The sequence below is a fragment of the Oculina patagonica genome, chromosome 2, assembly GCF_052425735.1.
Source record: "Oculina patagonica isolate OP01 chromosome 2, crgOcupat, whole genome shotgun sequence".
Classification (NCBI taxonomy): domain Eukaryota; kingdom Metazoa; phylum Cnidaria; class Anthozoa; order Scleractinia; family Oculinidae; genus Oculina; species Oculina patagonica.
Window position 1 is genome coordinate 4,942,797 of NC_135759.1, and position 23,412 is coordinate 4,966,208.

At 38.9% G+C, this 23,412-nt stretch overlaps 4 protein-coding genes across 7 annotated transcripts in view; all 4 read right to left on the bottom strand.

Moving 5' to 3' along the window:
• Nucleotides 1–1,144: 1,144 nt before the first annotated feature.
• LOC144642848 (uncharacterized) lies at nt 1,145–4,789 on the bottom strand. Of its 2 annotated transcripts, XM_078501947.1 has the most exons (9): nt 4,666–4,789; nt 4,416–4,488; nt 4,277–4,303; nt 3,990–4,024; nt 3,324–3,503; nt 3,168–3,221; nt 2,826–2,879; nt 2,364–2,592; nt 1,145–1,892 (listed from the first exon to the last, which is right to left on the bottom strand). In XM_078501947.1, the coding sequence occupies exons 1-9, from the start codon at nt 4,744–4,746 to the stop codon at nt 1,267–1,269; spliced, it is 1,359 nt and encodes a 452-aa protein (XP_078358073.1). In that variant the 5' UTR covers nt 4,747–4,789; the 3' UTR covers nt 1,145–1,266. The 2 variants fall into 2 exon arrangements, 1 of the variants encoding a protein (XP_078358073.1); XR_013568795.1 differs by lacking the exons at nt 1,145–1,892; nt 2,364–2,592; nt 2,826–2,879; ... (3 more) ...; nt 4,416–4,488; nt 4,666–4,789 and adding exons at nt 3,596–3,649; nt 3,747–3,891 and having other exon boundaries at nt 3,468–3,503.
• A 2,195-nt stretch (nt 4,790–6,984) lies between these two features.
• Nucleotides 6,985–23,412, bottom strand: part of LOC144642793 (uncharacterized) — a 59,427-nt gene continuing 42,999 nt past the window's right edge. Inside the window, exons 11-12 of one of the 2 annotated variants that reach the window (XM_078501872.1) lie at nt 22,661–23,334; nt 6,985–7,058 (exon numbers count right to left, since the gene is read on the bottom strand). In XM_078501872.1, coding sequence (XP_078357998.1) covers nt 22,709–23,334 — 626 coding nt within the window. In that variant the 3' untranslated portion in view covers nt 6,985–7,058; nt 22,661–22,708. Of the gene's footprint in view, nt 7,059–22,586; nt 23,335–23,412 lie in introns of those variants that run through there. The other variant, XM_078501871.1, reaches the window with a different exon arrangement.
• The window catches only part of LOC144642787 (uncharacterized), a 74,094-nt gene continuing 57,758 nt past the window's right edge, over nt 7,077–23,412 (bottom strand). Inside the window, exons 1-11 of one of the 2 annotated variants that reach the window (XM_078501860.1) lie at nt 10,400–10,499; nt 10,170–10,242; nt 10,029–10,055; nt 9,702–9,745; nt 9,467–9,523; nt 9,313–9,366; nt 9,167–9,220; nt 9,007–9,060; nt 8,687–8,740; nt 8,238–8,466; nt 7,077–7,747 (exon numbers count right to left, since the gene is read on the bottom strand). In XM_078501860.1, coding sequence (XP_078357986.1) covers nt 7,110–7,747; nt 8,238–8,466; nt 8,687–8,740; nt 9,007–9,060; nt 9,167–9,220; nt 9,313–9,366; nt 9,467–9,523; nt 9,702–9,745; nt 10,029–10,055; nt 10,170–10,242; nt 10,400–10,480 — 1,365 coding nt within the window. In that variant the 5' untranslated portion in view covers nt 10,481–10,499 and the 3' untranslated portion in view covers nt 7,077–7,109. Of the gene's footprint in view, nt 7,748–8,237; nt 8,467–8,686; nt 8,741–9,006; nt 9,061–9,166; nt 9,221–9,312; nt 9,367–9,466; nt 9,524–9,701; nt 9,746–10,028; nt 10,056–10,169; nt 10,243–10,399; nt 10,500–23,412 lie in introns of those variants that run through there. The other variant, XM_078501859.1, reaches the window with a different exon arrangement.
• Nucleotides 12,290–16,029, bottom strand: LOC144642849 (uncharacterized). Its single transcript, XM_078501948.1, has 11 exons — nt 15,920–16,029; nt 15,693–15,765; nt 15,549–15,575; nt 14,706–14,758; nt 14,479–14,535; nt 14,323–14,376; nt 14,178–14,231; nt 14,033–14,086; nt 13,881–13,934; nt 13,544–13,772; nt 12,290–13,022 (listed from the first exon to the last, which is right to left on the bottom strand). Exons 1-11 carry the CDS (start codon nt 15,998–16,000, stop codon nt 12,394–12,396), a joined length of 1,365 nt encoding a protein of 454 aa, XP_078358074.1. The 5' UTR covers nt 16,001–16,029; the 3' UTR covers nt 12,290–12,393.

A 23,412-nucleotide genomic window follows, 5' to 3' on the forward strand; every position in this document is an offset into this window, starting at 1 on the left:
TTAGCGATAAATTATTTTTTAAGTTGGGGATTACGTTTACTCTAGTCAAACGAGAGAAAATGGCATGAGCAAGTAGCTAGACTTTCTTTATTATGATAATTTAATTGATGAGTCGTTTCAGTACAAAAAACGATATTAACCTCTTTTTACCAATTTTTTTCATTTCTTGATTTATATTTCTCATATGGTTGTGAATTTAAAATAATGGACGCGGATCTGATGTAATTTTCGACAAATAAATCCTCTGAGAATACAGAGTCAATAAAAACGTGTGCAAATAAAAATACTCACTCCACAGTTTATTTGGATTTGCTATGACATTTGTGTGACTTGATGGTTGACAACAGAGTTGCGTTACAAAGATGTCACACTTTCACGTATCAATCTTTCTGTAGCTGTGGGACGGAAGGCGACTCGCGAGCGGCCCCTTTTTTTCTTCGCGGCCCAGATCGCCACTCCCGCAACACTCGCGCGGCAAAATCAGAAGCCTGGTCCTAGTCCCCCGATCCCCGTTCTCCGCTTTTAAACAATACTTTCGGCTGGAATTCCAGCCAAAAAGTAAAGAAGAAGCAGATCGCTGTACAGCAGTCAGAGGTTATTATCAATGATAAAAAGTCTTTTTTCTATCATTTCACTGTTTGCTCTATAGTTTGGCACCATAAATCATATTAAAATTAAACTTACAACAGAAATTAAGTGTTGCTTATTTGTGACGACTATAAAACGTTTTTAGTTGCTAAAAACTGAGCTAATCTGATATGAAACCAAATTGCAACACAAAAATAAGACGATTTTCCCAATTAGACGGTAGTCTCCACAATGATGGCCAAAACGACTCAATGAAAAAATAACAACATGAACAGAACTTTCAAAATCAAAATAAGCCTTGTATAGCTCTGAAAGATACGGTACCCGGAAAGTAGCGACTTTTAAAAATACGGGATAAAAATTCATTGTCTTTTGCAAATCCGGAAGAGCTTTCGATACAGTGGCGACCCTCCAAAACTAGTAGCGACCGCCAAACGCGACTTGAGGTGGAAATAACAGATACATCTTAACCAGATGGGAAGATGAAAACAACAAACAACCCCTTTTTAAACCCCTTTTAAACAAGTAACTGTTGAAACAGTTTTATTTCATCCGGTTACAGAGTAAGAGAGTATCGTTTTAATACATTGAGCAATCTTCCACTTCTCACTTATCATACGACAGTTTGCTCTAATCCCCAACACCTTATTATTATATGGCTTAGTTTTCAGTTTGTTTCTATCGCACCATCACCCAGATTGGTTTGTTCAGATAACAGTAGCCCGCGATACACTTGGTGCCACGCGCCTTGCTGTCGTCGGAAGTGACGTAGTTGTTTGAGCTGTCAGGATGATACCACATGTTAAGCCACTTGTCGGTGCCACCGTGGGTTTCCGTAATCCCATAGTTTGAATAAAAAATCAAAGTGCCTATTGTGGAAAAACTATTAGCGGGACTTCTTTGGTTATTTTCTGCTGGGCTGTACTTATAAAACCCGTACACTCTCCGGAAATTCGAAGCAGATTTTCCCATTAAGAATTCTTCGAACTCTGTTTTGTCGTTTTGTGGTGCGCCTGCCTTCCTGTTGTAAATAACCCGGATGGTATTAACATCGCTAAATCGGAACATGACTTCTTCCCAGTCCCCCATGTCAGGGTGGATATGACTCGCGGCATCTACGTCCTTAGTTTTTGCAGCCAATGTTGAGAATCCAGTTTTGATGAAAAGGAAGCTTGGGGAGACCTTTGTGGCAACTAGGGTCCAACCTCCATGCTCAGTGTCCATGTCGCAGAAAGCTTGGAACGAGTCATCTGTTGAGCCACCGTTTGGATCGATCCAGTAAAGTCCGCTACCACGACTCTGACCTGAGTGAAAGGAAAATGAAATTCTGATTGAAAAGAAAAAATAGAGTGGCCGGGATGCCTTTTTTTACTTATGTCGTCTCTTGAACATATTGAGTTTTTTTTAATTTTATTTTTTATTTATTTTAATTTAATTTTAAGTTTTGAACATATTAAGTTAATAAAATCCATCTAAAATGAATAAATAATCTCATTAGTCACATTATTTGGTGTGTGTTTGAGCGCGATTTAAAAGGCGCGTGATCTTATTTTATTGCTGCGACTCTGGACTGAAGGTATGGAAAATTAATTTCTGATTGAAAAAAAAAACCTAGACCAGCCGAGATGCTTTTTTGACTTATTTCGTCTCTTGAACACATTTGACCGAAAACAAAATTCATCTCAAATGAATAAATAATCTCAGTGTGTTTGAGCTCGATTTAAAAAGGCCGTAATCAACTTTCTTAATTCATCGTTGCTCCTATTTAATCTTACCGGAATTTAAAATTTCCAAACAGTGACGGCCTGGGTTATTAGCCACGTGACCTCTCAAAGCAGTCACTAATGGCAACCATGCGCGTCCATTACAAAGTTGCAAGGCATTCTGGGAAGTATTGTAACGGACAGTGCCAGCGGTATGCAGTGAACAGTTCTCAGCGGTGTCACTAAACTTGATTGCTCCTTGTGGAGATTTTCCGGGCAAACCAAGTTCTCCTTTTTGGCCCTGAAAAAAAATAATAATTTGTTTAATTACAGTTATCAGGGTAAGCCTGATGATCAGTGAACTTCATGTATGCCACTTGTAAATTTCAACCCAATTTTTTAGAGTAATTCAAAACAACGCATCTTTTCCTGGCTTAAGGGTAAAGACACCCTACCCTGAAAGGAAAAATACTTAAGCTTATCTTGCAATAACTAGGTCATTGTTTGGAAAATAATAACAAAAGATTCACTAACCTTTGTTCCGTTGATCCCGTCACTTCCTCGAATTCCTTGCTCGCCTTTGACGCCCTACACAGAAAAAAAATACTTTTTTGATAATTTTATAGACGGAATCACTTCACTTTTACATAGAAGGACATAAAAATTGAACTTTTACAATAATCAATCATTGATTGACAATCAATCAATCAATCAATCAATCAATCAATCAATCAATCAATCAATCAATTTTTTAATGTCATACGTGGGACGAGGTTGCTCTCACATGTCCCTGCCAGGGTCTCATGTATAAAAGCGCATTACAGTAATAATTAAAAAGTAAAATAATATACAATAAAGAGAACACTCTAAACTAACTTTTGTGCCGTTTATTCCGTCATTTCCTGTTAAACCTTGCTCCCCTTTCTCCCCCTGCTATAACGAAAACAACGAGCTTTTAGCTCAATCCTACAAAGTCAAAATGGCAATTTGATAAACTGAAATCGCCGTTTTGTAATGTAGAGATTCACCAACCTTTGTACCATTTATCCCGTTATTGCCTCTTAATCCTTGCTGGCCTTTCTCCCCCCTAGAACAAAAAAAAAAGGAGATTTTGCGACAGCTAAATCTTTTTATGTAAGAACAACATTGTGCACCAACCTTTGTACCATTTATCCCGTCATTTCCTCTTAATCCTTGCTGGCCTTTCTCTCCCTAAAACAATGAAAAGGTAACTTTGCGATAACAGAATCATTTCATATAATATAAAGTTTCCACTCAATCTAAAACCAACATTTTGTACCAACCTTTGTACCGTTTATTCCGTCATTTCCATTCAATCCTTGTTCACCTTTTTGTTCCTAAAATAAAAAAAATACCGTCCTTTCAATAATTGAATCATTTATTGAAACAGAAATCGAACTTTGACAACAAATAAAATACAAGAGATTCACCAACCTTTGTACCGATTATTCCTCCGTTTCCTTGAAAAATTCCTGGCTTTCCTTTTTCTCCCTAAAATAGAGAAAAAGAATTATCACTTGCACTGCGATTCAATTCTACAGTTTCTTCAAGAAAATAAGATCATTGTTGATGATCAGAAAGCTCTAATACCACAAAATGTTCCGTTTAATCAAGATCTTTTTCATTCTCTATCTCTCTCTTTTCTTTATTAACAACAATTAATTTTTTTTTACCAACCTTCAATCCGTCGCGTCCGTCCCGGCCATCTTTTCCTTGGATCAAGAGAAAAGAAAGGAGATAGTTAAGTTTTTTCTCATTTTGAAATTCGGAAACAGCGCAAGCATACTAACAGAGGTAAGTAGAAAAAAAGTGACAATTATAAAATTTCTTCGATCGAAAACTGAAACGAACAGCTTGCTATAACTCGGACTAAAAATAATTGATGCATCAGTTGCCTAACTTATCGAAACTGAACGAAAATTGTTTTTCGACTTCTGACAAAATTTCACTGTTATTTCTGATACCGTCTTTGCCATCCCGACCGTCTCTACCTGAAAATAAAAAGTAAAAATGCTCAAATTAGCTATAAATTTATACTCAAGAAAAGCGTGATTCAAAACAACTGAACAACACCGAACTGAAAGCAATATTTTTCGTTCTCACCGTCGCGGCAGTAGCAGCATTCTTTTAAGGACGTTTTTCCACATTGGTTTTGCTGTGTCCCGTTTACAGAAGCCTGGAAAATAAACCCTAATGCATCAATATCGAGAATGTTATAGATCTAAGAGCAGAGTGAACATTTCTTACAAAGCGCGCGGCAATGTAAAATTGCCAACAGTTTCCAGTGGTAAGGCCAAATCGTCCACAAAGAATATTTGCCCTTCAACTTTTCGGGGGTCAACTTTCAAATTACCTTTTTAGTCGATTGGTTCTGTGTACTTGCAAAAGAACGCAAGATAAAAACCAAAGTTATCACAAAAAGCAAGCGAAACATTTTAGCTTCCTTTCCTTTCTTAAAGTTTTGCTTTCAATGAAAGAACTTGGCGATATATTAATATTTTTAAGCCGGGAATTATGTTTACTCTATAGAAAAACGAGAAAAAACGGCATGAGCAAGTAGTTAGACTGTCTTTATTATGATAATTTAGTTGGTAAGTTGTTTCAGTACAAAACACGAACAGAGTTTTCCTAAAACTTTTTTTAACTAGTCTTTCTGATTTCTTAATTTATATTTCTCATATGAGTGTAAATTTCAAACAATCAAAGCGGATCTGGTGTAATTTTCGACAAAGAGTCAATAGAAACGTGTGTAAATAAAAATACTCACTCCACGGTTTATTTGGATTTGCTATGACATTTGTGTGACTTGATGGTTGACAATAGAGTTGCGTTACAAAGATGTCACGCTTACACGTGTCAATCTTCCTGTGGGACGGGAGGCGGCACAGGATCAGCATCCCCTTTCACCTCGCGACCCGTATCGCGCCCACGGCCGAGATCGCGACTCGCACTGCAAAAGCTGAAGATTAGCCTAGTCCCCCGATCCCTGTGCTCAGCATTCTCGTTCCCAGAGCCGCTTGGGGGGGGGGGGGGGGTTACCCAAAAAAGTTTTGTACGGGGAGGCTCCGCCCCGTGCTCTCACCCCTTACCCTTTTATATACCATTTTGAAAGAAATTGTACCCCTTTCGTATACCTTTTACTGAAAAAGGTACCCCTTTCATATACCTGAAAGACACGGTATAAACTTAGAACATGACGTTTTCTTGTCATTTACATGGAATAATACAGCCATAAATTGCATCTGTTCGAAATATTTTAATTAAAGGCCGTTTGAAAAAACTTAAATGTCAGATTTCCACACCCTTTCGTATACCTAAACTTGTGAAATTCTTACCCTTTCATATACCTGAAGCCTGAAAAAGGTACCCCTTTCGGGCCGAGCCTCCCCGTATAGGGCATTATAGGGAGTATCCCCCCGGGGTCCCTCTTAGCAGGCGAAGCCTGTGCACGAGAAACAAGTGTCTCTGGAGGCACATGGTTTGATTGGTTGGATTTTTAAAAAAGAAGAAGTCAATCAAATGAACTTATTTAAAATCCCTTCGTTCTACGAGAGTTTGAAACGGTTTTCTTAATTGGCTAGGTATGAAACTCCCTTTGTTAAAATCTAGCCAATCAAATCATGTGTCCCCAGAGCCACAGGCTCAGCCGGTTGAGTGGGACAAGTGGCTCTAGGGACGAGAATATGTAGAGGAGAAGAAGCAGTCACCGCGGAACAGCAGCCAGGAGTTATATTAGGGAACAACCAATCATTGATTAAAAATTAAATAATATTTTTTTTTTGCCAGCGAGAAAGCGTTTGCATCACTGACATTGATCATTCTTTTTTTTTTTTTTTTTTTTTTTTTTGCGACCCGAATCGCGAATCTCGCCCGCGGGCCGGCAGATCGCAACTCGCATTACAAAAGCACAAGCCTTGTCCTAGTCCACCGATTCCTGTTCTCCGCTTCTGAAAGATACTTTCGGCTGGAATTCCAGCCAAAAGGTAAAGAAGAAGCTGATCCCTGTACAGTTAAAACTATAGTTTTTTTTTTTGCCCAGTAAGAAAGCGTTAGCATCACTGACATTGATCATTCTTGCTGTTCTGTTTTTCCAGTTCTTGTCAGTGGATACCACACAAAGGCGGCCTCTGTTCGTTTTTTCTATCATTTCACAGTTTTCTCTATACTTTGACATTGTATACACTATGTCATAATGAAACTAAACTTTCTGAATGGTAAACTTTGGTAAACGAAAGTTACAAGAAAAAGGGTTGCTGATTTGATACTATTCAAAAACGTTTTTAGTTGCTAAAATCTGGGCTTATCTTTATGAAACCAAATTGCAACAAAAAATAAAACGATTTTGCCGATTAGACGCTTATCTCCAAAATGATGGTTAAGGCAACCCAAATAAAAAAAATAGAACTAGAAAAACTCTCAAAAGAAGCGTTGTATAGCTCTGCTAGTAACGGCCCCCGGAAAGAAGCAATCTTTAAAGAGTACGGGAATAAATTTCACTGTCTTTAGCAAATCCGGAAGGGCTTTCGCTACGGTGGCGACCCTCCAAAACTAGTAGCGACCCCTAAACGCGACTTGAAGTGTTCTGAAAAACAATGGAAGTAACAGATACATCTTGATCAGATGGGAAGATAAAAAGAAAAAACAAGTAACTGTTGAAACAGTTTTATTTTATCCGGTTACAGAGATAATGCATCCAAGCTTGCTCTTCTCGCTTATCATATCACAGTTTCCTATAAATCCCAACACCTTATTTTTATATAACCGCACAGCACCTTAGGCAAACTTTTCAGTTTGTTTCTATCGCACCATCACCCAGATTGGTTTGTTCAGATAACAGTAGCCCGCGATACACTTCCTTCCACGAGCTTTGCTGTCGTCGGAAGTGACGTAGTTGTTTGAGCCGTCGGGGCCATCGCCTCCGCCGTTCCACATGTCAATCCATTTGTCAGTTCCAGCGTAGGCTTCAGAAATCCCACGGGTTGTAAAAAAGTGTAATCTGGATATTGTGACGAACCCCACAGCAGGACTTCTCTTGTTATGAACGGCTGGGCTGTACTTGTAAAACCCATAAACGTCCTTCATCAACGAGGCAGATTTTCCCATTAAGAACTCGTCGAACTCTCTTTTGTTGTTTTGTGGTGCGCCTGCCGTCCTGCTGTAGATAGCCCGGATGGTGTCGACGTCAGCAAACCGGAACATGACTTCTTCCCAGTCCCCCATGGCAGGGTGGATATGACTAGCGGCATCTGCGTACTTAGTTTTGGCGGCCAATGTAGAGAATCCAGTTTTGATGAAAAGAAAGGTTGGGGATACCTTTGTGGCAACTAGAGTCCAACCTCCACGCTCGGTTTCCATGTCACAAAAAGCCTGGAACGAGTCATCTGTTGAGCCACCGTTTGGATCGATCCAGTAAAGTCCGCTGCCACGACTCTGACCTGAACGAATGAAAAATGAAATTCTGATTGAAAAGATAAAAAAATAGACTGACCGGGATTTTTTTTTTTTACTTATTTCGTCTCTTTAACATATCAAGTTTTTTAATTTAATTTTTAATTTATTTTAATTTTATTTTTAATTTATTTTAATTTTATTGGAATTTTTGAACAAATTAAGTTATATAAAATCCATCTAAAATGAATAAATAATTACATTAGTCACATTGTTTGGTGTGTGTTTGAGCGCGATTTAAAAGGCGCGTGATCTTATTTTATTGCTGCGACTCTGGACTGAAGGTATGGAAAATTGAATTCTGATTAAAAAAAAAAAAACCTAGACCAGCCGAGATGCTTTTTTCACTTATTTCGTCTCTTGAACACATTTGACCGAAAACAAAATTCATCTAAAATGAATAAATATTCTCAGTAGTACCATATTTTGGTGCGTGATCAACTTTCTTAATTCATCGTTGCTCCTATTACATCTTACCGGAATTTAAAATATCCAAACAGTGATGGCCTGGGTTATTGGCCACGTGACCTTTCCAAGCAGTCACTAATGGCAACCATGCGCGTCCATTACAAAGTTGCAAGGCATTCTGGGAAGTATTGTAACGGACAGTGCCAGCGGTATGCAGTGAACAGTTCTCAGCGGTGTCACTAAACTTGATTGCTCCTTGTGGAGATTTTCCTGCCAAACCACTTTCTCCTTTTTGGCCCTGAAAAAAAAATAATTTGTTTAATAACAGTAATCAGGGTAAGCCTGGTGATCAGTGAATTTCATGTATGCCACTTGTAAATGGAGATTTCAACCCAATTTTTTTAGAGTATTGCAAAACTACTGGCTTAAGACACCCTACCCTGAAAGAAAAAATACTTAAGCTTATCTTGCAATAACTAGGTCATTGTTTGGAAAATAATAACAAAAGATTCACCAACCTTTGTTCCGTTGATCCCGTCACTTCCTCGAATTCCTTGCTCGCCTTTGACGCCCTACACAGAAAAAAAAAATACTTTTTTGATAATTTTATAGACGGAATCACTTCACTTTTACATAGAAGGACATAAAAATTGAACTTTTACATTAATCAATCATTGATTGACCATCAATCAATCAATCAATCAATCAATTTTTTAATGTCATACGTGGGACGAGGTTGCTCTCACATGTCCTTGCCAGGGTCTCATGTATAAAAGCGCATTACAGTAATAATTAAAAAGTAAAATAACACACAATAAAGAGAACACTCTAAACTAACTTTTGTGCCGTTTATTCCGCCATTTCCTGGTAAACCTTGCTCCCCTTTGTCCCCCTGCAATAAAGAAAACAACGAGCTTTTAGCTCAATCCTACAAAGTCAAAATGGCAATTTGATAAACTGAAGTAGTCGTTCTGCATGTAATGTAGAGATTCACCAACCTTTGTACCATTTAACCCGTCATTTCCTCTTAATCCTTGCTGGCCTTTCTCCCCCTAAGACAGTAAAAAAGTAATTTTGCGATACCTCAAACATTACACGTAATATAAAGTTTCAACTCAAATCAAAAACAACATTGTGTACCAACCTTCGAACCGTTTATTCCGTCGTTTCCGTTCAATCCTTGTTCACCTTTTTGTCCCTAAAATTAAAGAAAATACCGTCCTTTCCATAACTAAATCATTTATTGAAACAGAAAATCAAACTTTGACAACAAATAAAAATACAAGGGATTCACCAACCTTTGCACCGATCATTCCTCCGTTTCCTTGCAAAACTCCTGGCTCTCCATTTTCTCCCTAAAATAAAGAAAAAGAGTCATCACTTGTACTGCGATTCAATTCTACAGATTTCTTCAAGAAATTAAGATCATTGTCGATAAACAGAAAGCTCTAATACCACAAATTGTTCCGGTTGATCAAGATCTCCATCTTTCTACTTTCCTTTATTAACAACAATCTTTTTTTTTTCATTTACCTTTACTCCGTTTCTCCCGTCGCGTCCGTCCCGGCCATCCTTCCCTTGGATCAAGACAAAAGAAAGAAGATCGTTTAGTTCTTTCTCCTTTTACTTACTTACTTACTTTTGTAAGTAGAGAAAAAGTGGATTTTTTGCCTGCTTTAACTGACTTCAGTACAATTTTAAAGTTTCTTCGATCGAAAACTAAAACGAACAGCTTGCTAGAACTCAGACTAAAAAATAACTGCTTTGAGTTGCCTAACTTATCGAAACTGAACGAAAATTATTTTTCGACTTCTGACAAAATTCCACTGTTGTCAATGTTGAAATTTTTATTTCTGATACCGTCTTTGCCATCCCGGCCGTCTCTACCTGAAAATAAAAAGTAAAAATGCTCAAATTAGCCAAAAATTCATACCCAAGAAAAGCGTGATTCAAAGCAACTGAATAACACCGGATTATGAAAGCAATATTTCACGCTCTCACCGTCGCGGCAGTAGCAGCATTCTTTTAAGGACGTCTTTCCACATTGGTTTTGCTGTGTCCCGTTTACAGAAGCCTGAAAAATAAACTCCTGTTGCATAAATATCGAGAATGTCGTAGATCTAAGAGCAAACTGAACATTTCTTAGAAAGCGCGCGGCAATGTAAAATTGGCAAAAGTTTCCAGTTGTAACAAATGCCCTTCAACTTTTCAGAGGTCAACTTTCAAATTACCTTTTTAGTCGATTGGTTCTGAGTGCTTGCAAAAGAACACAAGATAAAAACCAAAGTTATCACAAAAAACAAGCGAAACATTTTAACTTCCTTTCCTTTGTTAAAGTTGTGCTTACAATGAAAGAACTTTGCGATAAATGAATATTTTTATGTCGGAAATTATGTTTACTCTATAGAAAAACGAGAAAAAACGGCATGAGCAAGTAGCTAGACTGTCTTTATTATGATAATTTAGTTGATGAGTTGTTTCAGTACAAGAAAACAATCAAAGTTTTCCTATTTTAACTTCTTTTTTACTAGTCTCTCATTTCGTAATTTATATTTCTCATATGGGTGTGAATTTATAATAATCAAAGCGGATCTGGCGTAATTTTAGACAAAATAAATCCTCTGAGAATACAGAGTCAATAGAAACGTGTGCAAAGAAAAGTACTCACTCCACTGTTTATTTGGATTTGCTATGACATTTGTGTGACTTGAAGGTTGACAATAGAGTTGTGTTACAAAGATGTCACGCTTTCACGTGTCAATCAGCATCCCCTTTCACCTCGCGACCCGAATCGCGTATTACCCGCGTATTAATGACCCGTATTAAAATCCCTTTGTTCTACGATAGTTTGAAACGGTTGACTTGATTGGCTAGGTTGGAATTTCTTTTTGTTAAAATCTAGCCAATCAAATCATGTGTCCCCAGAGCTACTTGTTTCTCGTGCTCAGGCTCAGCCGGCTGAGAGGGACAAGCGGCTCTGGGGACGAGTATATGTTCTCCGCAATCCTTTCTGCCAGAATTCCAGTCAAAAAGAAAAGAAGAAGCAGATCGCGGTACAGCAGCCAGGAGTTATTATCTTACAAGGGAACAGCCAGACAAAAGTGAGAAAGAAAAAAAAGAAGAAAAAGAAAAGAGAGAAAAAAAAAAGAAAAAGAGGGCAGAAAAAGAGAAGAAAAAGAGAAGAAAACTGAGAGAAGCCTCGAGCCAAAGTAGTCCATACTTACCGGAGCTTATCGCGGTTTCTGTAGCATTAACCGGCTGGAATATTTCTATTCCCCTCTGAATGGGATGCTAGTCCATCGCATGGTACCTCCCAGCATTATGCAGCCGGTACCCATTTATACACCTGGTTTGAAAAAGGCACAACACAACGCAATGTTCCCGGCCAGGGCTCGAACCTGGACCACTCGATCAGGAGTCCGGCACATGTACACTAACCATTAGGCCACTGCGCCTCTCATTGATTAAAAATAAAACAATATTTTTTTTGCCACTCCGGCAAGAAAGCGTTCGCGGCATCACTGTCATTGATCATTCTTGCCATTCCGTTTTACCAGTTGTTGTCAGTAGTTACCACACAAATGTGGCCTTTGTACGTTTTTACATTTCACAGTTTTCTCTACACCTTGACACCGCATCTTTAACTTAACTTTGTATACACTATATCATAATGAAACTAAACTTACAAGAGAAAGTGTTGCTTACTTGTGACGATTCAAAAACGTTTTTAGTTGCTAGAAACTGAACTAATCTTTTTGATTTATAAAACCAAATTGCAATAAAAATAAAACTATTTTGCCCATTAGACGCTTATCTCCAAATTGATGGTCAAGGTAACTCGAATGTTAAAAAGGAGAACTTTCAAACTCAAAGGAAGCCTTGCATAGCTCTGATAGTAACGGCCCCTGAAAAATAGGGATCTTTTTTTTTTTTAAAAAAAAGTACGAGATAAAATTTCACTGTCTTTAGCAAATTCGAAAGGGCTTTCGCTATGGTGGCGATCTTCCAAAACTAGTAGCGACCGCCAAACGCGACTCGAAGTGTTATAAGAACCATGGAAATAAGTGGAAAGATAAAAACAACAAACAAGTAACTGTTGAAACAGTTTTATTTCATCCGGCTACAGAGTTAAAGCATCCTTTAAATTGACCAAGCTTGTTCTTCTCACTTATCTCAACCCCAACACCTTTTTTTACTCGACTTGGGTTTAGTTTTCAGTTTGTTTTTATCGCACCATCACCCAGATTGGTTTGTTCAGATAACAGTAGCCCGCGATACACTTGGTGCCACGCGCCTTGCTGTCGTCAGAAGTGACGTAGTTATTTGTGGGGTCGGGGCCGTTCTTCCACATGTCAAGCCACTTGTCAGAGTCTGCGTGATATTCCGAAATCCCGCTGCTTGAATAAATAGCCAATCTGGATATTGTACCAAATCCCACAGCGGGACTTTTCTTGTTATGATCCGCTGGGCTGTACTTGTAAAACCCATACACGTTCTTTGTCAACGAAGCAGATTTTCCCATTAAGAACTTTTCGAACTCTGTTTTGTCGTTTTGTGGTGCGCCTGCTTTCCTGTTGTAAATGACCCGGATGGTGTTGACGTCAGCAAACCGGAACATAACTTCTTTCCAGTCCCCCATGTCAGGGTGGATATGACTCGCGGCATCTGCGTACTTAGTTTTAGCGGCCAATGTTGAGAAACTAGGTTTAATGAATGGGAAGCTTGAAGAGACCTTTGTGGCGACTAGGGTCCAACCTCCACGCTCAGTTTTCATGTCGCAAAAAGCTTGGAACGAGTCATCTGCTGAGCCACCGTTTGGGTCGATCCAGTAAAGTCCACTGCCACGACTCTGACCTGAAATGAAAGAAATTTTGATTAGAAGAAAACTTCATCTATTATGGCTGGCGACTGTTTTAGTGCAATTTTGAATATAAAGAAATAAATAATAAATAAATATGAAATGGGATTATTTTGGTTTGTGTTCGGTAGCTCCCGCATTCTCGTCCCCATAGCCCTTTCGTTTCTCTTAGCCGGCTTGGCACGAGAAAACGAAGGGCTCTGGGGACATAGGATTTTTGAATTAATTCGAATTTTTTGACTGGCTGTTTGGAACAAAGAATTCCTAAACGGAAGTCGAAAACCAAACGACTCTCTCATACATTCTTCTGAAACGTCATGACTGCATACATGAAGACCGGAAGTCCTAGAATCTAGGACTGGAAATCCTGTATCCCCAGAGCCCTTCGTTTCCTCGTGCCAAGGCCCAGTCGGCTAAGAGAAACGAAAGGGCTATGGGGACGAGAATGTAGCTCCCGATGGCAAAAACAACACTCATCTTGTTTTCAAATTTCGTTGTTGCTCCATTTTAAAGTCACCTGAGTTCAAAACATCCCTACAGTGACGGCCTGGGTTAGAGGCCACGTGACCCTTCCCAGCAGTCAGCATTGGCAACCAAACGCGGCCATCGCAGAGTTGTAAGGCCTTCTGGGAGGTACTGTAACGAACGGTGCCGGCGATACGGTGTGCACATTTCTCAGCGGTGTCAGTAAACTTGATTGCACCACGTGGCGGTTTGGCAGATGAACCAGCTTCGCCTTTTTGGCCCTGAATAAAAAATGAAACAACGAGCTTTTAACTCCATCTCCTACAAAGTCAAAATTTCAATTTGACACTAACAGGTTTTGCCGTTCTGTAATGCAGAGATTTACCAACCTTTGCGCCATTTATCCCGTCATTTCCTCTTAATCCTCGCGGGCCTTTCTCCCCCTAAAAGAAATAAAAGGTAATTCTGCGATAGTTGAATCATTTCTTATATTATAAAGTTTTTAATTCAACTCAAACCAAAAACAACATCCTGTACCAACCTTTGTACCGTTTATCCCGTCATTTCCTCTTAATCCTTGCTGGCCTTTCTCTCCCTAAAACAAAGAAATGGTAATTTTGCGATAACAGAATCATTTCATATAATAGAAAGATTCAACTCATCCAAAACCAACATTGTGTACCAACCTTTGTACCGTTTATCCCGTCATTTCCTCTTAATCCTTGCTGGCCTTTCTCTCCCTAAAACAAAGAAATGGTAATTTTGCGATAACAGAATCATTTCATATGATAGAAAGATTCAACTCATCCAAAACCAACATTGTGTACCAACCTTTGTACCGTTTATTCCGTCATTTCCATTCAATCCTTGTTTACCTTTTTGTCCCTAAAATTAAAGAAAATGCCGTCCTTTCCGTACCTTAATAATTTCATGGAACAAAAAATTAAACTTTTACAACAACTGATAAAATGCAAGAGATTCACCAACCTTTGTACCGTTTATTCCTCCGTTTCCTTGCAAAATTCCTGGCTTTCCTTTTTCTCCCTAAAATAGAGAAAAAAATTATCACTTGCACTGCGATTCAATTCTACAGATTTCTTCAAGAAATTAAGATATTTGTCCGTGGAGAATAAGGTCCACAAAATTTTTGATCATTTAGAATCTTTTTTAATTCTCCATCTTTAAATTAACAACATTCAGTTTTTTTTACCAACCTTCACTCCGTTTCTCCCGTCGCGTCCGTCACGGCCCCGGGGGGGGCACTCCCCTATATGGCCTATACGGGGACGTGCCGCTGGATAGGGTATGGTTTTTGACTCCTCCGGTCCTGAACAGGGTATATAATTTCAAGCTCCTCTGTCCTAAACAGGGCCTGAAGCTGTCCTAGACAGGGTATGGCTGCAAGACTGTCGTCCATGTATTTACATTGTTTTCGCTTTCGCTTCAATAAAAAGCATTATTTTATTCGGCCGGATAGGCGCCCGGGGATAGGCGTTTTTGCATTTCAATGCTTCAAACATCGCGTATGGGACGCAATCACCATAAAGCGTAAATGATTGTTGATGTTGTCCTTTGTCCTAAATAGGGTCTTAGAATAGGGGGTGTTGTCCTACACAGGGTAGGCATTTTAAGTTTTTATTGTCCTAAACAGGGTCAGGGTTTCAAACCTCCAGCGGCACCCCTATACCTAAACTTAGGTCAAGTACCCCCCCCCCCGGGGTCACGGCCATCCTTTCCTTGGATCAAGACAAAAGAAAGAAGATTGTTTAGTTCTTTTTCCTTTTATAATTATGAACAACGCAAGCATACTAGCAGAAAAAAGTAGAGAAAACCTGGAGTCTTCGCCTGCTTTAACTGACTAACAATTTTTTGAGCAGCTTTCAACAAATGATTTATTAAAGATTCTTCGATCGAAAACTGAAACGAACAGCTTGCTAGAACTCGGACTAAAAATTAACTGCTTCAGTTGCCTAACTTATCGAAACTGAACGAAAATTATTTTTCGACTTCTGACAAAATTCCACTGTTGTCAATATTGAAATTTTTATTTCTGATACCATCTTTGCCATCCCGACCGTCTCTACCTGAAAAAAAAAAAAAGTAAAAATGCTCAAATTAGCTAAAAATTCATACCCAAGAAAAGCGTGATTCAAAGCAACTGAATAATACAGGATTCTGAAAGCAATATTTCCCGCTCTCACCGTCGCGGCAGTAGCAGCATTCTTTTAAGGACGTCTTTCCACACTGGTTTTGCTGTGCCCCGTTTACAGAAGCCTAAAAAAATTAACCCTGTTGCATTAATATCGATAATGTCGGAGCTTCAAGAGCAAATCGAACATTTTTTGCAAAGCGCGCAATGTAAAATTGCCAAAAGTTTCCAGTTGTAATAAATGCCCTTCAACTTTTTAGAGGTCAACTTTCAAATTACCTTTTTAGTCGATTGGTTCTGAGTGCTTGCAAAAGAACGCAAGATAAAAACCAAAATTAACACAAAAAGCAAGCGAAACATTTTAGCTTCCTCTCCTTTGTAAAAGTTGTGCTTACAATGAAACAACTTGGCGATAAATGAATATTTTTATGTCGGAAATTATGTTTACTCTATAGAAAAACGAGAAAAAACGGCATGAGCAAGTAGCTAGACTATCTTTATTATGATAATTTAGTTGATGCGTTTTTTCAGTACAAGAAACAATCAAAGTTTTCCTATTTTAACTTCCTTTTTTACTAGTCTCTCATTTCTTAATTTATATTTCTCATATAGGTGTGAATTCAAAATTATCGAAGTGGATCTGGCGTAATTTTCGCCAAAAAATCCTCTGTTAATATAAATACTCACTCCACTGTTTATTTGGATTTGCTATGACATTTGTGTGACTTGATGGTTGACAGTAGAGTTGCGTTACAAAGATGTCACGCTTTCACGTGTCAATCTTTCTGTGGGACGGGAGGCGACATGAAATCACAGCATCCCCTTTCACCTCGCGACCCGTATCGCGGCTCGCGCCCACGGCCGAGATCGCGACTCGCACTAGGAAAGCTGAAGACTGGTCCTAGTCCCCTGATCCCTGTGCTCAGCATTCTCGTTCCAAGAGCCACTTGTCGTTTTTAGCCGGCGAAGCCTGTGCACGAGAAACAAGTGTCTCTGGGGACACATAATTTGATTGCCCAAATTTAAAAAAAAGAAGTAATCAATCAAATGACCCGTATTAAAATCCCTTTGTTCTACGATAGTTTGAAACGGTTGACTTGATTGGCTAAGTTTGAAACTCCCTTTGTTCAAATCTAGCCAATGAAATCATGTGTCCCCAGAGCCACTTGTTTCTTGTGCACAGGCTTCGCCGTCTGAGATGGACAAGCGGCTCTGGGAACGAGAATGTTCTCCACAATACTTACTGCCAGAATTTCTGTCGGAGAAAAAGAAGCAGATCGCGGTACAGCAGCCAGGAGTTATAAGCATCACGGTCATTGATCATTCTTGCTATTCCGTTTTACCAGTTTTTGTCAGTGGATACCACACAAGGGCGGCCTCGATCAGTACGTTTTCTCTATTAATTCGCAGCTTTTTCTATACCTTGACACCGCATTTTTAACTTTACAGTGTATACACTATATCATAATGAATCTAAACGTACAAGAAAAAGTGTTGCTTATTTGTGACGATTCAGAAACGCTTTCAGTTGCTAAAGACTGAGCTTATTAATCGGGCGTGGCCGATTTATAGTTTACCCTTTGGTCGTCCTAGAGCATAGTCTCCTGTCGGCCAAAAAGACGGGGATAGCTTGGGGTTGCTACAAAACCGCTACGGATGACGCATACCGCAATGGTTTTCATTTTAGTTTTGACAGGAAATCGTTTCAGGCACACTTGGTCGACTTTTGGGTTAATGTGTAATCAGGTTGTGTTTTTTTGCTTCGGCGGAAGGACAGAGAAAAAAGCTTACGGGGCAAAGTACAGTATGGGGCCCAGTTCTCGGCCACTTTTGACGTAAACTTGTATTTCTTACCTCAGAAGAACCGCAGGAACTTGAAATTTCTCCCAGAGCTAGCTACATTATTCATCTTTTTGGTGTAAAGCTATCGACCGGTCAAAAATTAATTTGCCCGAGCAATAATAAAAATAAAAGCTCCATTTGTGGGCCCAGTTCTCGGCCACCTTGGCCCAGTTCTCGGCCACTAAAAAGCTTGTGCGTAATTATCTGTAAAAAAAATGCTCAATTAATTTTCACAGTCATAAAATCACTCTGTAAACCTATTTATGTTATATCGATCCCAAATTATTTTTATGAGGCTTTGTTTTACTTTAGAAAAGAAGGATTTTAACGCGCCTAGTTGCCTATGTGCAGGTTCTGGCAAAACCGCATTGTGTGACCCGTGCATTTAGATGGTTTATTTTGCAGTGAAAAGGTCTTGAAAGATTTAGGTGTTGTAGAAATAATAGACAAGACAAGAGTCAGCTCAAAACTTAGAGATAAGATTGAACTTTATTTTTAAAACATTTATTTCTTTCATTCTGGCAGCAGCAGATGAAATTATATTAAAAACCAAGCGCTAAGCTGTGATAGCGAGCAGGGTGGCCGAGAACTGGCAAATACGCAAACGTCGCAAGAAAAAATTTCGAAGTAAATTAAGACCAAAAAATACAACGGTTCAACGAAAAGTTAACTAAAGCAGAAAGCTGAATTATTCTACGTTTCACATGCCAAAAATTAGCTCGTATGGTGGGGGCTTTTGGATAAAATACGAATTTAACTACATCCATGAATTTTAAGGAGCCGTAAACAAACAAATTTTTCGGGAATGCAAATTCACCTACCTCCGCGTAAACTCGACGTGTGAGCTTTCTATATCGAATTGAACGATCAAACTCAAGATACTTAAAGCACATGAATCAGTCTATCGTTTGAAGGAAATACCTTTTTCTTTTAATTCAACTGGAGTGTGAAAAAACGCGTTAAACACAAAGTGGCCGAGAACTGGACCCGGCCGAGAACTGGGCCCCATACTGTACTGATATTCACCATTGTGAAATTGCACTTACTTTGACAAGTTAAAGTTATTTTTGTAAATGAAAAAGGTAACGTCATTGATGTCACGCAGTGTTTTTTTTTAGCAAACTAGATGGTTTGCTGGTTTCTGACTATGAATGGGGGTGTGATCTTGCGGTATATTTTTTGAGCCTGACTCCGCCGTAAAACTTTTTTTTTATTTAGCAAGAACTGTGTCGATTTTCACTCTGAACAATTGGTCGTCAAGTCGTTTGTCACAAAGAGTAGAATGTTTGTACAGCATGTTTTGGAATTATTTTAGATTTGGTTAGTAAGACGCTTCTGAAGACCCGAGCAAAACATTGGGAATGTACAGTATTAATAGGAACTTGAATGGAATTTTTCACAAGTTGGATAAAGGTATCAACTGAAAAAAATGGAATTCAAAATGAGAACTTGGATTTTGTTGTAATTAAATTTTATCGCGGATTGGATGCATAATATCACGGCTTTGAAAGTCTTCAAATAATTAGAAAGGTTCCTTTCTTCCTTTTGATCTTATTGTTATTTTCATGTATTGATTATTCGAAAGTGGTTTTCGTTGATACGAAAAAAAAAACGGGTTTTCACTGAATTGCTTGAAGTATTTTTAGACGTGATAATATTGGCTTAATCAAATTACATTGTGCACGAAATATTTGTTATTCTTTTGTCTTGAAACTTTGAGGAAATTGAAATTTTTGTTTGACAGTAGTGTATGAAAGGCATTTTATAGAACTGAATAAAAAATAAGAAACATTGATAAAGGTTATTTCAAAGATTTATTTTGCCTGATTTTGAAGGGTTTCAGGAGTTTTAAAGAGTGCTGGTAAACGGCTGTATGTTGTTTGTGATTACAGATCTTATTTAGTTTCGAACGCTCTAATTTTTGAAAGGTTAAAACAGGTTAAAACCGGGCGGTTTCATGAGTTTTTTGGGTAGAAAGGTACGGTGGTGGTCAAAAAAAATGTTTAGAAAGGAATGACTGTAGTAGCACGTAAGTCGGAGGTTTGCGTGAGTCACGGGGTATAGTATGCGTGAGCTGGATTTCCGGCGTCATAACGGCATGTTTTGTTTACTGAAAGATACACTCGACGTTTAGTTAGCTTAGTCGGCTTGGGAAACTATTTTAAAAATGAATGTTGTAATAGTTAATTAATAGTAATCTAGAATTAACCCACTCTCGATTGGAGTCTGTTCTGGATTCGCGCTACCTTTTCGCCGCGAAGGAATTTTATAAAATTTCGCTAGTGGAAAGAGGTACTGTAAGAACAGTATCAATAACTCAAAAGGAGGAACTTCTTTGTAGCTCTGAATTAAGACGTATGATAAAATTTTAGAATAAGAAACTTTCGATATATGGTTTTCATATTGTTTTTGTCAATTTCCTTTTGTGGCAGATTTTTTGAGAATCAGCTTTTCTTTCGTGTGATGACAGACACAGGACAGAACGAGAGGTGGATGAGAAAGATGCCGAAGATGAATAGGCACCGAAAAACGACAAGAACCGTCAAGGACTTATCTTTAGAGGGCGGGGAGTTTTGGCATACTGTATTTCGAGGACTGGACTGGACTAGTAAAACGCGGACTAGTAAAACGCGGACTTGTAAAACGAGGACTAGTATAACGCGGACTAGTAAAGCGCGGACTTGTAAAACGAGGACTAGTAAAACGCGGACTCAGGTAAAACGCGGACTTGTAAAAGGCGGACTAGTAAAACGCGGACTAGTAAAACGCGGACTTGTAAAACGCGGACTAGTAAAACGCGGACTTGTAAAACGCGGACTTGTAAAACGAGGGCTTGTTAAGCACGGACTTGTAGAACGCGGACTTGTAAAACAAGCGCTTGTAAATCGGATAAAACTAAACGGTTTAGCAAGCGAAACAATTTGTGTTTGAAGCTCTTGTGTGTTTCTTCGACGGCATATTTCTAGCTTTTTTGAGCACTCTATGGTCTGTTTTAGCGTGGAGATGTTTTTGCAGTATAGCACATGTTCGTTCTGCAAACCCCTACTAAAACAACGGGATTGATGCTATGAGTTGTGTGCATATGTTTCTTTCTTTCCACTACTTGACGTCTGTTGAGTGCAGTCGTTTGTATTGCTCGCACGAGGTAGAACGGGGCCCGTCCAGAAATCAACAGTCAATGGTAAATAAAGGTGACGGGCCTACACGACTCCTACGTTCGTGACATTAGAATATTTGCCGTTAAATGTTTAAATTCGGTCTTTCGACCTTATTTGCTTCTGACTTCTTTCTGAGGGTACTGTTTTAATTTGGGGGCAGTATGTGATAAATAAAGGTGACGGGCCTACACGACTCCTACGTTCGTGACATTAGAACATTTGCCGTTATATGTTCAAATTCGGTCTTTCGACCTTATTTGCTTCTGACTTCTTTCTGAGGTTACTGTTTTTTTGAGACATTATGTATTGTAGAGAGCCGTAAGATGATTGTGGCTAAGGAAGTGTCTAGAGGCGTTTTACAAGTCCGCGTTTTACTAGTCCGCGTCTTACTAGTCCGCGTTTTACCAGACCAGTCCAGTCCAGTCCACAACTTAAAGACACATCAAGACCACCCCACTGTGAATTGCCATAGCACAGACAAAATTATAGTCAATATCTTATATGTTTTTAAGAGAATTACATAAGAACCAAGGCATGTCTTGTCTTGCCTTACATTGACATGCAATAATTTGGAAATACTAAGCTCGTAACAGTTTAAGACAGAATCCATCAGGAATTTGAGTAACATTAATTTTAGTTACGCAAAAATTGAGCACCAGAATAATTTAAATCCTTGTGTTCTTTCATACCTTGTTAAAGGCTTGACATGTGATAACACCAACATAACACCAACAACAGTTCTTTATCAGTGGGGATTGAAGAAAAAAATGGAAACATCATCACACAGTTGACCCCCATGCAAAAACACTCCAGGATGTCACGGGACTGTTTGGTGTCCGTCTGCCAATTTCTAACTTCAAATTCCAATGTTAAATTCACATTAAATTTTCAATATTTCTTAGTTGTCTAAATTTTACTAATTCTTTTTAAAAAAACTATCACCTGCCAAACATCCCCAAAAATCACTCAAAAAATTACAAAATACCGCAATACATAGATACATGGGATGAGTGAAGTTTCCTTGGATTCCTTGAAACACCAACAAGATATTTCCGTTTAAGGTGGCTGATAATGGGTTTCAGTATTTCCCAGTCCTTAGTTCAGGACTAAAAGCCTTCATCAATTGCTATTACAGTAATGGTATGAAACAAATGTTCAATCATTCATCAACAAGTTGTGATCATTTTCTTGACAATAGTAGTTCCCCGTTAAACAGTTGTAGTACTGTCCCATCAAAGTGCAATGCCTGGAAAATACCGAAAAGCACACGACCTTCAGGTGAAACCGCACCTTACAGTATTACCAATACACTGCACTTTGCTAAGTCTTAAAACTTTACATTTTCTAGTCGTCTACTTCAATCGTTTATTTGTATTGTGTGAAATACATTTATAAATTGAAACCATCATGTCGTTAAGTAATAATGCAATCTCGACAACGTTCTAGATATTATATTATGCACACTAATACAGCTCATGCAAGCCCTGTGACTTACACAAACACAGTCGGACTGAGTGCTACTTAAGTAACTGCTTCGTGGTTTCTGCTGTACTGAACCCTGCCTTTCAAGGCAAAGCGCCCGATTTTAAGCTTCTCAAGCTTCTCAATGTTCTTGTCTTTTATGAAACCAAATTGCAATAAAAAAAGACGATTTTGCCAATTAGACGCTTACTTCCTAAATGATGGTCAAGGCAACTCGAATGATAAAAAGCAGAATTTAAAAACTCTCAAAAGAAGCGTTGTATAGCTCTGATAGTAACGGCTGTCTTTTGAAAAAATAAGTCACTGTCTTTAACAAATCCGGAAGGCCTTTCGCTACCGTGGCGACCCTCCGAAACAAGTCGCAACCCCCAAACGCGACTTGAAGTGTTATGAGAAACATTGGAAATAACAGATACATCTTAACCACATGGGAAGATAAAAAGAACAAACAAGTAACTGTTGAAACATTTTTATTTCATCCTTTACATTGACCAAGCTTGCTCTTCTCATGATCACAATTTGTTCTAATCCCCAACACCTTGTTTTAACTTGACAGCACCTTAGGCTTAAAGTTTTCAGTTTGTTTCTATGGCACCATTACCCAGATTGGTTTGTTCAGATAACAGTAGCCCGCGATACACTTGGTGCCAAGCGCCTTGCTGTCGTCAGAAGTGACGTAGTTGTTTGAGGGGTCAGCACCATGCCACATATCAAGCCACTTGTCAGTGCCAGCGTGGAGTTCCCCAATCCCTCTGTTTGAATATAAGTGCAATCTGGATATTGTGGCGAAACCCACAGCGGGACTTCTCTTGTTATTATCTGCTGGGCTGTACTTGTAAAACCCGTACACGTTCTTAATGAACGATCCAGATGTCCCCATTAAGAACTTCTCGAACTCTGTTTTGTCGTTTTGTGGTGCGCCCGCCTTCCTGTTGTAAATGACCCGGATGGTGTTGACGTCAGCAAACCGGAACATAACTTCTTCCCAGTCCCCCATGTCAGGGTGGATATGACTCGCGGCATCTGCGTACTTAGTTTTGGCGGCCATTGACGAGAATACAGTTTTGATGAAGAGGAAGCTTGTGGAGACCTTTGTGGCAACTAGGGTCCAACCTCCAAGCTCAGTTTCCATGTCGCAAAATGCCTGGAACGAGTCATCCGTTGAGCCACCGTTTGGATCGATCCAGTAAAATCCGCTGCCACGACTCTGACCTGAGCAAATTTAAGATGAAACAGTGATAAAAGTAAAAAAAATTATAGTGGAATGGAAACACATTTCGGTAATAATTT

What these genes read in the sequence shown, in the direction of transcription:
- LOC144642848 (XM_078501947.1), bottom strand. Translation starts at nt 4,746, where the DNA reads ATGTTTCGCTTGCTTTTTGTGATAACTTTGGTTTTTATCTTGCGTTCT. An exon ending in ATGCTGCTACTGCCGCGACG is followed by an intron (nt 4,304 to 4,415) that starts GTGAGAACGAAA and finishes TTTTATTTTCAG; the next exon opens with GTAGAGACGGTCGGGATGGC. An exon ending in CGGTCGGGATGGCAAAGACG is followed by an intron (nt 4,025 to 4,276) that starts GTATCAGAAATA and finishes TCTTGATCCAAG; the next exon opens with GAAAAGATGGCCGGGACGGA.
- LOC144642849 (XM_078501948.1), bottom strand. Translation starts at nt 16,000, where the DNA reads ATGTTTCGCTTGCTTTTTGTGTTAATTTTGGTTTTTATCTTGCGTTCT. An exon ending in AGAACCAATCGACTAAAAAG is followed by an intron (nt 15,766 to 15,919) that starts GTAATTTGAAAG and finishes TAATTTTTTTAG; the next exon opens with GCTTCTGTAAACGGGGCACA. An exon ending in ATGCTGCTACTGCCGCGACG is followed by an intron (nt 15,576 to 15,692) that starts GTGAGAGCGGGA and finishes TTTTTTTTTCAG; the next exon opens with GTAGAGACGGTCGGGATGGC.